Below are 17,095 nucleotides of genomic sequence, written 5' to 3' on the forward strand. Positions count from 1 at the left end.
TTGTAAGCACCTCTAATCTTAGTAGTGCATCAGACTCTGGATCCATCCCTAAATTCATATCTCAAACCGACAGGCTGTGCACCACTTTTAGGCAATGCTGGAGTCTACTGGAATGCAAGACATTATAGAATATATCAAGTTATGTTCCTAATGGGAACATGAGACATAAAAATGTAAAAAAAAATAAACAACGTTTTATGTAAATAAAACATAAACGTCTAAAAAAAGTTAGAAAAAAAACTAACACACAACAATTACCATCCCCCTTTAAAAACAAAATAAAACCAATTAACAAACTGAAAATTTTTAATCATCTGTCACACAGAAACTTATATTATATCAAAAAACTTGATGAACTCCACGTTTGTCTTTAATGTGAACAGATAAGGGTTTAAAAAATCTTTGTGGAAAATTCAAGATTCATAATCTGAAGTACAGGCAGTCCCCGAGTTACTTACAAGATAGGTTCCATAGGTTTGTTCTTAAGTTGAATTTGGATGTAAGTCAAACTGTATATTTTCGAATTGTAGATCCAGACAAAACATTTTTTTGCCCCAGTGACAATTGGAGTTTCAAAATATTTTACTGTAATGGGACCAAGGATTATCAATAAAACTGTATTACAGACATTTTACAGCTGAAAGTTGCAGTCTGGGACTATAGTAAAGCATCCAGAGATCTTCACCAGAGGTTACAGTGGGAAGAGGGGTTTTTTGTTTGTTCTCTAAATTAAGCCAGTACTAGAGGTAAAAAAAAAGAATCTTAACAAAATCCTTGAACAATGCCTGTAAAGGGCAATTGCCACATATCACAGTGAAGTTTTACATGCAGACTACAAGTTCAGGACTGCTGTTTTAACGTTTATAGCTTATTATAGCTGACAAAACAATTGAGATGTATCACATGAAATATTGTCACACTGCTGGGAATATATGCAATTTTCCAGCTATATACCTATTTATTTCTAATCAATAAAACAATGTTGAAGCAAAAGATGGATTATATACACTCTACAAGTCCAATCCTTTTCATTACATTTTTCTGTAATCAATGGAACCGTTTAAAAGAAAATACTTAAATAACTACAAGTGATGTAACATTTTTTTCACTTCTGCCATGAATACAAATGGGGCAGATGTAACCATTGTGAGCATTTTGAAGATAGAAATCTAACAAAACTGTGTTGACTATTGGCATCTAGTTGTATTAGCTTGGAATACACACCTAAATAAAATCTACCATTTGTTCTCATGCATTATGAACCAAACATACTTTGAGAATGCTGTAGCTACACTGATCTGATGCAGAATTATATCATGTTTAATTCCTGAATTGAGTGGTTTTGCTGTAAAAAACTATTATAAAATTCAGAATTATGAGGCTCTGTTGCTCCTTTGGCTGGCTCGGCGCTTTTCCTCTTGCACTGCTTCAGAGAACACTGTATTCACTGTGTTGTCCGTGACAGGCAGAAGTAATCAATTGCTGCATCATCCCCCAACTGCTGTAAATTAGTCATCTAGCTCAGGTTCATTAGTCCTGCCTAGACAGTTGAGAAAGCTCCATGTCCCATGTTTATGTATAGCAGCCAGCAGCACCCAGCTTTCCCAAGGTCCTGAATTTTATAATTGTTTTTTGAGCAAAACCACTTGGTTCAGAGATTAAACAAGGTTTGTTTCTGCATTAGTGCGGTTACAGCATTCTCAAGGTATGTATGTTGTATAAAAACAAATGGTATATTTCCTTTAAACATTTATGGTGAATGTCATGAACACACCCAATTTATCTAAGATATTTCTATGTGTAGTTACTATTAATATATCATAAATATAAGTAAAAAGTCTCAAAGTAGTCACATGGGGGGGTTTTTAGACTTTTCACTGCTAAAAAATCTCACAGGATTAAATACACCTCTTCATTAATTTTGCCTAAACATAGAACTACTGCTAGTGCAACACTGTGCAAAGCCAAATAAATCACTTGAGACTTTTTCAAAAAGTCTCATAGTCACTCCAGTCCCCTGCTGGTGTATGTGAGTCTTTATATGCATTTTGAGACTTTTTTGGGACTTTTTAAAAAAAAAAAAATCCCAGACAGAAAATAGACATTTGTTAACGGGGCAAAGCCACTGTAGTGGATCTAATGCCAGGGAAACTCAAAAAATAGACATAGAACTGTCCCGAGTAGCTGGTCTTATGATAAATAACCCCCGTTGCATACATTTAATAATCTCTTTTATTATTTTCTAGTAGGGATCACAATTTAACGTTCAGTTATCAAATCACTTCGAAGTCAATTTTCAAACATAAAGAACATAATCTTGTGCTATTCACATTTTTAAAAAGCTGAATTTGACTCATTTTGCAAACTCCATTAGAAAATTCCAATAATTGCTAAATTGTAATTGTAATAAAGCATCTAGACACAAGTCAGTGCATTTTCATATTTCTTTTATAACACTTGAAATGTTATTTCGCTAAAGTCATTAGGCTTGAAGCAGTGTAATTACTTGAGCCACATAACTTCACAGGTTACTGAACCAGCGCCTCAGAATTTCTACAAGCTACCAAGTTGATGGCTCAGTGGACAGAAATGTTTTAGTCACCAACTTTAACATTTCATTGCATACAGAGTTCTTGATTGAAAAGAATTTGTTCTGCACAAATACATGCATTTAAAATACCCTTTACTACTAAAATATGGAATTGTTGCGCAATGGGCCTTAAAATTTGACTTTAGCAGGTGTATCGGAGAAACAAATGTATTATGCACTTTTTTCTTCAGTATGGAAATTTTTTTTCTACGGGGCATGAAAACATTAAACATGTTTCATATTGAGAATTTATTGCATGTTGTATGACAGTGGATAAAATCTGTGACACTCCATTTGCACTATTTTTTATGAATAAATCAAATTGTCTGTATGTCTTCAATACTAAAACATCTCTAATAGCAACAGAAATTACTTTTCCTTTGATAATACTACTACTAATCTCTTAAAAGTGTTGGCCCTTTAACCTCAAGTATTTTGTAACGTTCATGTAAGTGTGGCGGGAAGGATATTAGGTAATTTACCAATATACATCCATTAATAGTTCTGTTCCCTTTATTGATATAGAAATTGAAGTCTCCTATCTTTTACCTCAGCAGCCACAGATCACATGACCCTCCATCTGCGGCCATTTTATTCTCAGGAATGTCTGGCTGATGGGATAAAAGATAGGAGGCTTCAATTTAGATGTCAAGAAAGTGGTACAGAACCTTGAATAGAGGTATATTGATAAATTACTTAACCCCTTAAGGATGCAGCCATTTTACAGCTTAAGGCTCAGCCCCATTTTTTGTATTCTGACATGTGTCACTTTATTTATAACTTTTGAACTCTGATTTCCCCATATGTTGTACTTCATTTTAGTGGTAAATTTTGGCTGCTGAGTATTTATTTACAAAAAAAAAAGAAAAACTTATGAATTTTTGAAAAATTTGCCATTTTTTAAATTCTAAATCATTGTGTTTTAAGGCAGATAGATTTATCACCTAAATAAGTTGTTGAATAACATTTTCCATATGTCTAATCTATATTTTCATCATTTTGAAATGTCTGGATAATTTATTTTGATGTCAAGCGGCTTACAAATCGAATATCGATTTTCAGAATTGACTATTTTGGGGATAAATACTTAAATACTTATTTAACATCAAAAACCCCTACATAATCAACCCATTTTCAAATCTGCCCCCCTCAAACTATCAGAAACAGCTTTTAGCAAGATGGTTAACCCCTTGAGATCTTCATAGTAATCTAATCAAAATGGAGGTGCCGCAGGAGGTTGTTATGGCGGACTCTATGTACATGTTCAAGAGAGGCCTGGATGACTTTCTGGAGAGAAAAAATATCACGGGTTATGGGGATAAAACATTTATTTAATTCTTAAAGGTTGGACTTGATGGACTTGCGTCTTCTTCCAGCCTAATATACTATGATACTATGATTTAGAATGGTCAAATTTACACATTTCCAAAAGATAAAAAGAGAAAAGCTATCTTAAAATTTGTTATGCAATTTCTCCCAGTGCATAGACCCCCCACATGTGGCCGTGACTTGTTTTATTAGTGCACAGTGAGGTGCAGAAGGGAAGGAGGAACCTGCAGCTGCCAGGATTTTAGTTTCCTCATTGGCCCATTTTGCAGGTTATAAAATTTTCTCTTTTTCTTTATTGGGGTCATGTGATGGCATTTCTTTGCTTTTTCCAGTGTTACCATTTTGGGGTTGGTATCCCCTATTGTTGAAAATTTATGAACTTTTTTTGAGGTCAGGAGTAGAAAAGCATGGAGTTTTTACGTATTTTTTTTTGTTCACCTTATAGCCTAAAAATCATGTTATCTTTACTCTATGGGTCGATACTATATTATGGGGATATCAGAAAATACGTTTTACTAAATTATCCAAATAAAACCCTAATGTGGGGAAAAATCATTTTTGCATTGCCGTCTTCCAAGTGGCATTACATTTTTATTTTTTGGCTACAGAGCTGGTTGATGGCTGGTTTTTTGCAGGACATGTTATACTTTGCAACAATATAATTCTGGAGTACATATATTTTGTTGATAACTTTTTATTGCATTTTTTTGTGGGATTCAATAGGTAAAAATCATAATTTTTGGCGGGTTTTTAAAGTTTTTTTTGCAGCGTTCATTGTACGGGTTCAATAATTATTTAATTTCTATTCTACAGATTGTTACTGATGCGGTGATACTATATATGGGGGTTTGTGTTATGATTTAGACTTTTTTTTGCGTTATATGTCTCTTTAGATGTTATGGGCCTTATGGACATTTTTATTGATTTATTACTTTATTTTATCATCTGATTGCATGTTCATGATAATACTCTGTAATACTGATGTATTACAGGGTATTAGCAGTGTCAGCCTATGCACATGCCGACCTGACATTGGCTCAATGCCATAAAAGTACACCGCTGAGCGATAATCGTGGGAGCCAGCACCGTAGAAGAACGGCGCAGAAGGCTAAAGGGTTAATATCCTACCCACCACACTTATACACACAATACTAAAAAGTTGAGGTTAATTGGGCAACCCCTTTTAAGCACAATGATTAAAAAGATTATTAATTTTTTTTTTTTCTCCACAATATTGTATAGGCAGAATTTAGACATAAATATTCTGTAAAATTAGATGTTTACGGTATTTTTTATGTGTATTCTCTATAAATAGTTATTGGTTTTGATAAATCTTTTTCACTTAAGCTTTGGAAATTGTCTCAAAGTCCAAAAATCGAGTAAAGAAATGATGTCTTAGTAATGTTTTACATTTGGCTTTTCAGGTTTTCCACTCACCTCCTGTTCCCCATAGACTTCAGTACTCGTAAGGTTGCTGTAATGATTCCATTATTAATAAGGGAAAAAAAAGATATGGGCTGCTGTGCTTTTTTCTGTAAGGGGAATCGAACCTGATGCATTTGAGCAATAGTTTTCGTTGTCTTTATTATGACATTATAAAATCTGCAATTTCCAGCATTATAGTTTAAATATGTGTATTTATAAATCACATTAACAGGAATGTATTATTTATACTGTAATTGTGATATACCGTGGAAACATCTTAATACCACATCTCAGTGACCAAGATATTGGCCTGTATCTTTCCCCAATGCCTTCTAAAAGCTATATATATTATTTTTGTTTTATGCAAATCATAATTTTTAATGGCATAATTTTGGGTTTCTTACATACTACTAATATTTTATTGACCCTTTCTGTACAGTATATTTAAAAAGAATAACAATCTGCCAGTGTTTTTTCTAATAAAACTTTGTTGCATTAATTGTGCACAGTAAATAACAAAAAAATTGTAAAATACTGCAATACCAAATGTTATAACTTTTTTTTTTTTAATAAATGACCTACATTTGCACATTGAAATCCTTTTATGGGGGTGGGCGGTAGAAAGAACTTTTATTGCCTTCCATGAGCTATAACTCTTGAAATCTTTTGTCAGTGCAGCTTTAGTGAGGGCTTATTTTTATTGTGTAAAGACCTGTACTTTGCAGAAAGCTTTTTGATAGCTTTTAATATAAATTATTGTGTGAAGGAGGGTTTGAAAATATTTTTCCTTTATTATTATTAGCTTAATTTTTGTAATGTAGGATGAATACTATTATAGTTGTCTATTCTGGTATAGGATTAGGACTGGTATAGAAACACAAAATGTTTCTGCTTTTGCTATTTTAATGTGGTGGTCAATTTTTTTGTGTTGACTTTTGACCTCGTTTTCTCAACTTTTTTTTTACACTTTATTGTTTGTTTTTAATACAAAAACATAAAATATCATATATGACGTACCATTTTTTCTAGTGACAACATTTTAAATCTCTGATTCTTAGATGGTGCAGAGTAGTTAGGGGAAGAACAATGGGTATATCAATGAGATTTCTTTATCTAAGTTCATCTTTTTCACAGGATGAAGAGCTACGCTGTACAGGTGTAAATGAAAGACTTGGAAGTAAGATACAAAATTTGCCCCTCTCTCTCTGTTACCATTCTCTCACTTAGATCCAGCGTACCCCCTCTCCATAGATATCTTTATAACATTATGTTTCAAAGTAAGCATCAATTCATAATGGCGAAAAGAAGTAGAAAAAGAGGAATATATGTAGAAAGAGGTATTTTTCTCCATCCAGAATATTGCCAAGTTTATTTTATTGGAAGGTGTCATGATTTATAAAAACCTTGTGGAAACATCAGTGACATTTCTAATGTAATGTTATTGTATATAATTTATTTAAAAAAGTATAATAATGTAACTATATATATCAATTCAAATGAACATTATGGGGCAAATTTATCAAGCTGTCTGAAAGTCAGAATATTTCTAGTTACCCATGGCAACCAATCACAACTCCCCTTTAAAATATTTATGAGCACTGGTAATATGAAAGCTCAGCTGTGATTGGTTGCCATGGGCAACTAGAAATATTCTGACTTTCAGACAGCTTGATAAATCTGCCCCTATATGTAAGGCTTTTTAAAATTAAGTATGGATATGGTATACTATGCAGCATATTGTAAGTGAACTACTGCATAGTATTATTTGTACGGGGGTATGAATATTGCATACAAGATATTGTAAGTATAAAAGTATATCATGTTTAATTGTGAAATAAGTATAAAAAACATTTGATTATCAATTCACCCAACAGAAACAATATTACTTACCACTGTGAAATTCATAACCTTCAAAATCCATATTGTCATGGCTAAGTTAACAATCATCGTAACCAACAGTAGGAGCACAAAGAAGTACAAACACCTCTTCCTCCATCCATAAATTCCAACTGGGTAAAACTGAGTGTTTTCTGTCCGTAGATTATTTTGTTGTGTGGCCAAAATGTACTGTTCTCGTGTCATCTGAAAAAAGAATAAAGAATAGCAATAGGGTAAACGATACTTCATAAAAAATCACTATAACAATTTTAATAAACAAAACCTCTGACAATGCTTAGAGAAAATAAAAAATGATATTGTATTATTCATAATATTCTTATCTCAATGGGGTATATCTTTCTTATTTTATGACTATTATGTTCAAATTTTTTGCACAATGAAAAATTTCCAAATTTTTTGCAACTCTTCAGTATTTATGCTCTTTGTGCACGAATCTAAGCGCAACTCTTTTTATTTATGTTTCACAACCTCTTCTCCAGATGTTTTGATGCATGTTAGTTAAAAAATTTACAAAATGATCAGGAAAAACTTGCCTGGTCTTGGTAAACTGGTGGCTGGAAGGAATAGAACAACAAATTTTATAATTTTTTTTTTTTTTTCAAAAAAAGTTGCAATCTCCTCACCAGGCAAACATGTTAGAAGAAAAAAAACACCTGTGACAAACTGGACTAAGAAATAAGCCAAAAGTGAACCAGAACCACAGAAAAACCGGACAGAAAAATTTTTAACATCAAATGTGCATCATGATGTACGATCGATATAGATTTGATGCAGATTATAAGCCCATAGACTAACATTTTAACATGCACAAAAAAACGCAAGGCCACATAAAAAGTGGATCATTTATTTATTTATTTTCTGCACCACATTATAATTTCCACACAGAAAAAAACCCAATTGTCTACATTACTTTTTCCAAATCACATAAAGGGGCTTTTACTTCACCATCTCCATCATATATTTGGTAGAGAAGGCATATATAAGCCCCATTGCTGCAAGTTTTTTAGCTTTTCCATTGAATGGGACTGCAGTAGGTCGGACAGGCTCCCAACCATCGTATTTACTACAAGTAAAGATATGGCCTCCTAAAATTTATATATACAACTAGTGGAAACCAAGGCAATATCCTTAATTGATATTTATGCATTTTTATCCAGTCTCTTAAAGGATGACTATCATTGTATATTTCTATTGTTTGAATATGTCCAGAACACTATGCTGATACATCTTACAACATATGTTCATGTTGTTGGGATTAGCTTTCCGCTATAAGGCATCAATCATATACCCTTGTTCTTAATACATTGCCATGAAGGTAAACGGATTTGTTTCAAGGGGTTTTCCATGTTTTCTGTAAGCTTTAATACAACTTTTATTGGGAATGTCTAAATCAGGCAACAACATTTATTGAAGAAAATTTGGCCTCCTGCAGGTGAACATAGAGATTTATATATACAGAAATCTCTGCCACTCATCTCCTCTGAAGTAGCAGAAGTTAAGTACAAAAATTGAGTTCCAGTTACTGTAAAACATATGGCAAATAACATGCAGATTTTCAACATGAATTCCGTTGCAGAATATCCTGAGTGCAATACAGTATCATTAAAGTTAATGGGGGGAATATAATAAGAATATAATAAGGTGTTTTGCACTCCAGCATTATACCCCCTCCCGCAAGAGCATGGCATCCGGGATCTACTAAGCAGCTCTCCGTGGAGACTATAGTAATTCTTAATATTATTATCTCCATGTGAGGGGTCATTGCCCTGCTGCACAATAAACAATTCTATTTTTGTAAGAAACCCTGTTTTCCACACCTGCATGAAGCTTTATGACATTACTGTAGGCCAAACATTTTAACCGATTAAATCATTGTACAGGCGGTCCCCTACTTAAGGACACCTGGCTTACAGACAACCCATAGTTACAGACAGACCCCTCTGACCTCTGGTGAAACTTTGTGGATGCTTTACTATAGTCCCAGACTGCAATAATCAGCTGGAAGGTGTATGTAATAAAGTTTTATTCATAATCCTTGGTCCCATTACAGCAAAAAATGTTTAAACTCCAATTGTCACTGGGGCTACATTTTTTTTTGGTCTGGATCTACAATTATAAAATATACAAATTTGACTTACATACAAATTCAACTTTAGAACAAACCTCCGGACCCTATCTTGTACGTAACCCGTAACTTTTCAATTAAAATGTATTCTCAAAAGGGAAAAAAAGCCTAAAAAAAAAAATCTGCCACATTCAAAGCAAGTCTATCTAACAGCTAAATTCACATGATGAACACATATTGGGTTGTTTGTTTTAAGGTGTTATAATGATGATGGTGGATAAAAAAGAAAATTTAAGCTCTTAATTATATAATGATTTTGTAATAAACTAGAATTTGGTCTACCGGTATTTCTCAGGAGTTTGGAGCTTAGATAGAGGGTTAATTCTAACAGGTTCCTACTTGAATGGGGCCACCACTTAGATATTTGTTGTTTTCTCTCTACCCCCCATCCTTTTGTGTCTTCCTATTGTTTACAGTGTCCTCTCCCGCTTGTTTGGTATGCTCTTCTGTGTCTTCCTTGTATATGTTGACTGTACTTTACTCTTCTGTGTCCATGTGGTTCATTTTAGTTCTTGTTTAATTGTATGTGTTAGTAACTTAAAGTTAGATAGATTTTTGGATTGGTTGTCTTATGGGACCTTGGTTCAACAATCATTACACCTAGATGTATTTCAAGTCTTGCTCGAGTCTTATTGATATAGCACAACTACGTCTTGACGATCTACAGACTTGTAAAATACTTTGTTTACAATGTACTACAATTGTAATGAACATTGAACTGAAAGAAAAATGTTTTAATTGATTTTTGCACTACACAAAAAACTAAATTACAATATTTTCACCACATAGTTCAAAAGACTCACCATGGGAGATTTAGTAAAGTGTCGGTGAATAGACAGTACAGAGTTAGATTTCACAGACTTATGCTACATTCACACAACTGTTGGGCGACGTATATTCGACTGCAAGCTTGCAGCCGTTATACGCCTCCCCATTGGCAGGCATTGGGCGCACGGAGCGGTACGGTGCGACATCATACTGTTCTGTACTCAGCAAACATATAGGATATGTTCTATCTTTCTCCGTATTATGGCACTGTGTGCTATGTATCTCTGTGGAGAGGGGCTGGCAGCGCTCAATCCCTCCTCCTCTCCCGCGCACCGACGCATGCCCGCCATTCTACGGCACAGCAGGCATACATTAGTGTTAATGTAGCCTTATTCTGTGCCAGAAAAATCATGATGGATCAGTGCCGGATTGTGATTACCATGCACCCTTGGCTACATAAATATTGTGGGCCCCCACAGGTCTTGAGTTTCTATTAAAAGGTCTTCTCCTTCTATTAAGGAGGAGAATAACGGAGAACAGCAGCAAATGGAAGCTTTGCACAAAGTTTCCTTTCATCATATTTACTTTATTATTGTCACTGAGGCCACTTTTCACCTTACTGACATGGCCCATTTTTTTCAAATCTGTCATGTGTCACTATAAGTGGTTATAACTTTGGAACAAATTGTATTTCACATATTTTACGATTTACATTTATTTACAAAAAAGGGGATATTTGGTAAAAAAGTTCTTGATTTTCAAAGTTCAAAATGTTCTACTTTTTTGACACATAGTCATAACAGCAAAATAACTTGATACCTAACATTTACCGAATGGCTGCTGTATGTTGACATGGTTTTTTATCTGTCCTCTTATTTTTGTAGGATGTTATGAGGCTTTTCATAAAAAACACAAATTTTGAGGGACCTGCTCAGATTTCAAGTCACTTTTAGAGGCCTAAAAAATTACAAGATAAAAATTACACAACTCCACGTATGTATATAACAAACTTTTGAAGTTTTTTGAACTTCGAATTTTGAAGTTCCTTTAATTGTTTTACAAGGGTTAAAACAAAATCAATTTTGAAATTTAAATTTTTTTGCTTAATGATTGTATCTTTTAAAAAATGTACACAATCTCAATGGATAAATACCAAAACACTCAACAAAGTTTGATACCCAATTTCTCCTGAGTATAACAATACACCATATGTGGTGGGGAAGGTGCGCCATTTATAGCACATTTGCATTGTCACTTTTGGACATATAAGGGCTTATTTTCTGTACGATAAGATGCAATTTACAAACACTTTATTTGTGTGGGTCTTTAGCTTATTGTTGAGATTTTATTTGCTCTTGTATGTATGGAGGAAAGGAGAAGTGAAATTCTGATATCCTATTATTTTAATCTTTTAGGGGATGTTCACCATACCACAGGAAACTAGAAAACTAATTTAGAGAAAATCTCATTTGTTTTCATATGCCATCTTTTCAGAGACATAACTTTTACTTTTTTTGGTTGACAGAGTTGGTTTAATGCTTATTTTTATTTGTTGAGTTGAGTTCTTTTCAGTTTCACTTTTTGGAACATTTTTTTGAAGGTATCTTATGAAAAATATTTTTTGGTTTTATTTTTTCTCCATTCACCAAGCAGGTCCAATAATGTTTCAGATTCATTTTACAGTTGTTACAGACATGGCAATACCAAATTTCTTTGTTTCTTGTGTTTTTTGTGAACTTTATTAAATGTGTGTAGGGAATGTTGATGTTTAGGGGACTTTTACTTTATTTAATTAAGTTTTTTTATTAAAAAAAACTTTATTAAGTGTTTTTAACATTTATTTTTACAGTTTTGCTTGCTTAAGCTATTTTTTATCTAACACAGTGCAATACAGAACACACTGAGCTTGCTGGAGTCAGTGCAAGACACTGGACGTAGTAGGATGTCACATTGCGGGAGCCATGAAATGTGTAATAAAGTCTTATAAAGTAGTAGCAGCTTTTGGAATGCTAACAAAGGAATTTTTAAAATCAGTATAGAATATTCTATTCGAACCTAACAATGACATTCCTGGTGACAAGTTCACTTTAATAATATAGTTGTTGTTGGAGGGTATTAGTAGAGCCCCTTCAGGCCCTGATATCACATCCCCAAAGCCCTTCATCCACACCTTCTGCCTCATATGCACCCATATGGTAGTGCAAAGCAGTGCATTAGAGAAACATACCATGCATGTGTTTGTATTTCTGAGAGCTGGTGACACCACTAGCTCTCAGGACTACTTGTGCATGTACACTATAAAGATTTTAACCTCTCCTTAAACCTCTTGTTTAAGTGGTAGACTTACTTAGGGTGCAGATTTATCTGAGATTTTATGATCATTCCATGGTGTAAAAGCTTAAAATAGTATCATTTCCTGGTGCAAGGCATGTGCTGGGTCTACGGTTCACATCAGATGCTTGCACACCATACAGCCCTATGTCCTCATCAGTTGTTTTTACCAGCTGATAAACAGAGAATGGAACAGGAAGCAAACAGCTCTATTCTCAGTTTAGTGGTAAGATCAGGCAATTGCAGACCATTGAGTTTTCATGCAGTAGGTACAACATGCACTGCTCGTTGACTGGTTGGCTGCAGCAGTCACATGTCGGCAGTCTATTAACAAAGTTCTACTTGCTGTGCTAGATAATTACTGAAAGAAGATATGTATCTTTTTCTCTGGGCAATAGCTTATTCACTTCAAAAGATGAAAAGCTTAAAGAGACCTTGTCAGGTCATTAATACACTTTAACTGTTCATACTAAAGTAAGCAACTCCCTAGCCCTCCCCCAGTTATCGCATTGTTAAATCTATAGCTTTATGGGAACATACCAATAAGTTAAGAAACAATCCACTATGTTGTGCTCTGATTGTCAGAACTAGCTTACAGCGATCCGTCATATTCATAAGGGGCGGTCTCGGGAGCTCCCCTCTCCTCAGCTTTGCCCCTTTTGACCAAATGCCGGCAGGGACTTCCAGGCTTGATGCTGCAGTCACCGCCTCCTTGGATCGTCCCCTCATTAATACACCAGAAGCTAGGCCCGACGATTGGACCACTTCATAGTGGATTGTTGCCTAGCTTATCAGTATGTTCCGATAAAGCTACAGATTTAACAATGCTATTACTGGGGAGGGGTAGGGAGCTGCTTACTTTAGTATGAGCAGCTAAAGTGTTTTAATGACCTGACAGTTCCTCTTTAAGATAAAATAACCTAAATACTGTCTGTAGGCCTGCACTGTAAAGGTACTGGGAGGAGCCCTGAATGTTCAACATATTAGGCACAGATTTTTCTCATTATGTCCATTGGACTTAACACATGCAGTTTTATATGATATCTTGCTGATTGCACAAAGACAGATGACAAGCACCATTGGTATCATTGTACATGATTGATAGTTCTCATTGTATTGTAACCTAGTTTATCCAGTAAATTAGGTATGATATTCACTTTTACAATACATAATACATTTCTAAACCAAAGAAGATCATACATTAGAAGATGTTATTTTTTGTAAAATGTTCCAACTTAAAAGTAAAGAAAAAAAAAAATGTGAATGCTAAGTCTTATGTTTATGAGTTTGCTATGAATAAATTATCATCTTTTTCACTGGTATATGCGGTGTTTATCTCCTTCCTCACTGACCCATATTCATTTATAGTCGTCATTATTGACCTCCTCACAGTTTTTCAAGCGGATTACAATATATGACATGCTGTGAATATAATGAATTCCTTTTGAACATATTTTAGTGCAAGCTACATCACAACATCTATATCAACTTCTATTCAAATAAAGTAAAAAGCCATTTCCATCAAAAAGATAAGCAACCAACAGTATATTTCTTTTAATTACACAAACCCTAAATTAAATGAACCTTTATAAACCATGGACACTTACTCATAGCTCCATATACCATTACTTTAGTAAACTTCCTATGTTTGCTATCCATTGCCTCCTTTCTTCTAAAAGCAACTTTTTAAAATTATGCTAATGAGTCAAAATGACTATGGGGGCATTACCAGAGTCCCTCTATACTGTAGCATCACAGTCTCACAGTGAGATTCTGCAATACAAGTGAATGTCCTGACAAATGAAAAAAATAAAACTCTATGGGGGTAATTTATGATTAGAGGAGCTCCGCTGCAGTCAGATTCATTAAAATGGCTTTGGCCCTCGATAAATCTGCTGACAGTGTTTTCTTGCGTGTGGGTTGTTTGCAACAGTCGCATGAAAACACCCAAAAAAAAGGCCAACAAAAGTTGCAACATAGACCATGGTGGGGACTGGCAAAGATTTGCGCCAAAACTTGTGCCTAAACAGAAATTTGTGACAAATCACAAAATCATGAATTCAGTTGTATTGTGAAAACTAGTCTATGCAAATAATGAATTTGGCGCAAATGGGGTCTATGTCAAAGTTATTTTACACTGTCATATGTTCATTTGGTGCAATAGAAAGTTGCAAAACAGCATGTGTACCATAACTGGGCCAAAACAATGCCAAACAGACAAAACCCTAGATGATAAATGACCCCCCTATAACTCTTAGTTGAACTATTTTTTTCCCTGAAATACTGATCAGGGCTGGTGTCAAGAGTTAGAGTCCTATCTATCTACAACAGAAGGTTTATTTGAATAATAGACTATCAATTTGAATCCTAAATTGCCCCATAAGGATTGTGTGAAAGTTATTTAAGTGTTTAAAAACCTCATTAAAGGGTAGAGCGATTGAGCATGCTAAAAGAACCCCTCGTTTAGCTTAGAAAATGTACAGTTAGAACACAGGAATGTTTTATTTTAGGTACATCAATCAACATGATCTTTTGAAAGATTACATCCCAAAGTAAAAACTCCATCACATAATAATGTATTCACCTCCCAGATGGCAGCTGACAGCAGTTATAAAGGTACACAACATCTTTTATAAAAGTACATTTACACACACTGTATCACTATGTGACTTTCTAAACTTTTAAATAGTTTTTTTGTTTTGATTTTTAATTTTTCTTTTCATTTTCTGGTATTACGTTGTCATATGCTTTTTATATTTTGTATTGTTTTATCTTTCTATCTTTTTCCACCTTTATATGTATTAAGTATCCAACTAGTATCTCTTTATCTATCAATCTATCAAAAGACATCAAATCATGTTTTATCTTTATCAGCGTAAGAAACACCACAGCAGAATTACATGAGATGCATTTTTAGGGACTTATTTTCAGGCCTGCTGCACTTGTGTAGGAAGTGTGACATCAAACTTTGATTTAGATTAAAGAATAAGATAAAAGATTTTAAAAAAGATATTTTGATTTATTACATCCAAAAAAGTAACATGGTAAATTTATTAAGCACTTATTAAGTCCTTGCTTCAACTCACTTGTGCAAAAGGGTTGTTACATTTTGGCAACTTGCACCTCCCACTTTAATTTTTCAAAGCAAAATAGTGGGGATCCTTTGGTTGTTTAAGCAGTTATATTAACTGAGGCAATTTTAAAAAGTCACAAACATATTTCAATCGCACCCCATTAAAGCGAGGATGAAGACAAGTGGAGAAACATCTAAGGGTACAAACATACGTCTCATCTAACAAAATTTATCAAACACTAAACTAATATCATTGCAGTCTCCATCACTCCAACATGTTACAACTGGGGATGAGCAGAGCAAGAAGTCCGGTTCCAGTGCGGAGCTCTGACTCAACGCACCCCCCAGAATCACCTGTAAGAGTTAAGTGTTCAAATAAGCCATTTTTATGCAATCTCCTCAATAATGTCAAGGGAGCAACGATCTTATGGAAAATAGTGGTGCGCACATGCTGCCCTTATTTAAATGGCTTTGCTCATGGCATTTAGATGGGTAACACCAACATTCAGTGCCAACATGAATCACAGGTGTTAATGTGGGGGTGAGAATGTGGGTTTTCGGGCCCAAACCTTTAAGATTGGGTTCCCACTTCATCAGGAATAAGGACTTTATTTGGTGGCATACTGATTCTTTTCTATCTTTGGCTCTTGATTTGAATGTACAAAGCTTTAGCCCCAAACCAAAGCTTTTTGTCTACTCCTGCCATGGCTCTGCCATAGGCAAACTATAGCGTTTACTTCTCCTGAAATAACATGGGTGTTTGGCTTGAAACAAATACTTATGTTAATAGGGAAATCAAGCCTGATAACTGTCTATGGTCTTTAATTTGCATGTTAATTAAAGCTCCTCACAGCTTTGAAAAATAAGTCAACATAGAAATAATAGATAGAAATGCTAGCAAACTAATGAAGTCTTTTTCTCATAGACCTAAATATTAATTAAGTTTTGGAAGATTATTCAACAGCTTTTAAGGTTTTTAGCAAAGAGACAATTCCATGCTGTAAAAGGATTGTATAGTATCCATAAAGAAAACTGCATAAAGCTCTTCTAAGGCCACAGTAATGCAGGCTGATTTACATGTTAATTATTTAGTTAGTGCTGATTTTGAGAGTATTATGCTACAAATGAAAATGTCCAAGTCAACTAAATCTGTAGGATTTACTTTGATCCTTCAGTAGCCAGAGGGGCGAAAACAATTTCAGGAAAAAAAATAGTTTATCAGCAACAAATCCTATAACGGGAACCACATGTTCTATGCAAAGTGTGTGTAGGATTGGGGCCGAAATAAGCACAAGTAAAGTTTGAATACAATGTCATTGTTTTACACTTTTGTTTACTAGACCACTGCCGTGTTAATAGAATAAATGTAATGACAGAATTCAAAGTAAGCGATTGTGCATTAGTGCTGACTAAATGGTGACTTAAATGCAGTAATCTCCTTTTCTACAAGGTCAGTGCTGAGAATGATTGGCAATCAGTGATGAGCGGTTCCGGCAGAATCCCAAATTCTGGTGTTAACTGTTTAAATGCTACTGGCAAACAGACTTTAAATGGA

General features: G+C 34.4%; 1 protein-coding gene across 11 annotated transcripts in view; it reads right to left on the reverse strand.

The window, feature by feature from the left end:
- The window catches only part of SGCZ (sarcoglycan zeta), a 498,244-nt gene that overhangs the window by 147,103 nt on the left and 334,046 nt on the right, over positions 1-17,095 (reverse strand). For 10 of the 11 annotated variants that reach the window (XM_072122089.1, XM_072122046.1, XM_072122062.1 and 7 more), the window contains one exon: positions 7,235-7,426. In XM_072122089.1, the coding sequence (XP_071978190.1) occupies positions 7,235-7,426 (192 nt within the window). Of the gene's footprint in view, positions 1-10; positions 108-7,234; positions 7,427-17,095 lie in introns of those variants that run through there. The other variant, XM_072122099.1, reaches the window with a different exon arrangement.

This window comes from Engystomops pustulosus, chromosome 1, assembly GCF_040894005.1.
Source record: "Engystomops pustulosus chromosome 1, aEngPut4.maternal, whole genome shotgun sequence".
Lineage (NCBI taxonomy): Eukaryota > Metazoa > Chordata > Amphibia > Anura > Leptodactylidae > Engystomops > Engystomops pustulosus.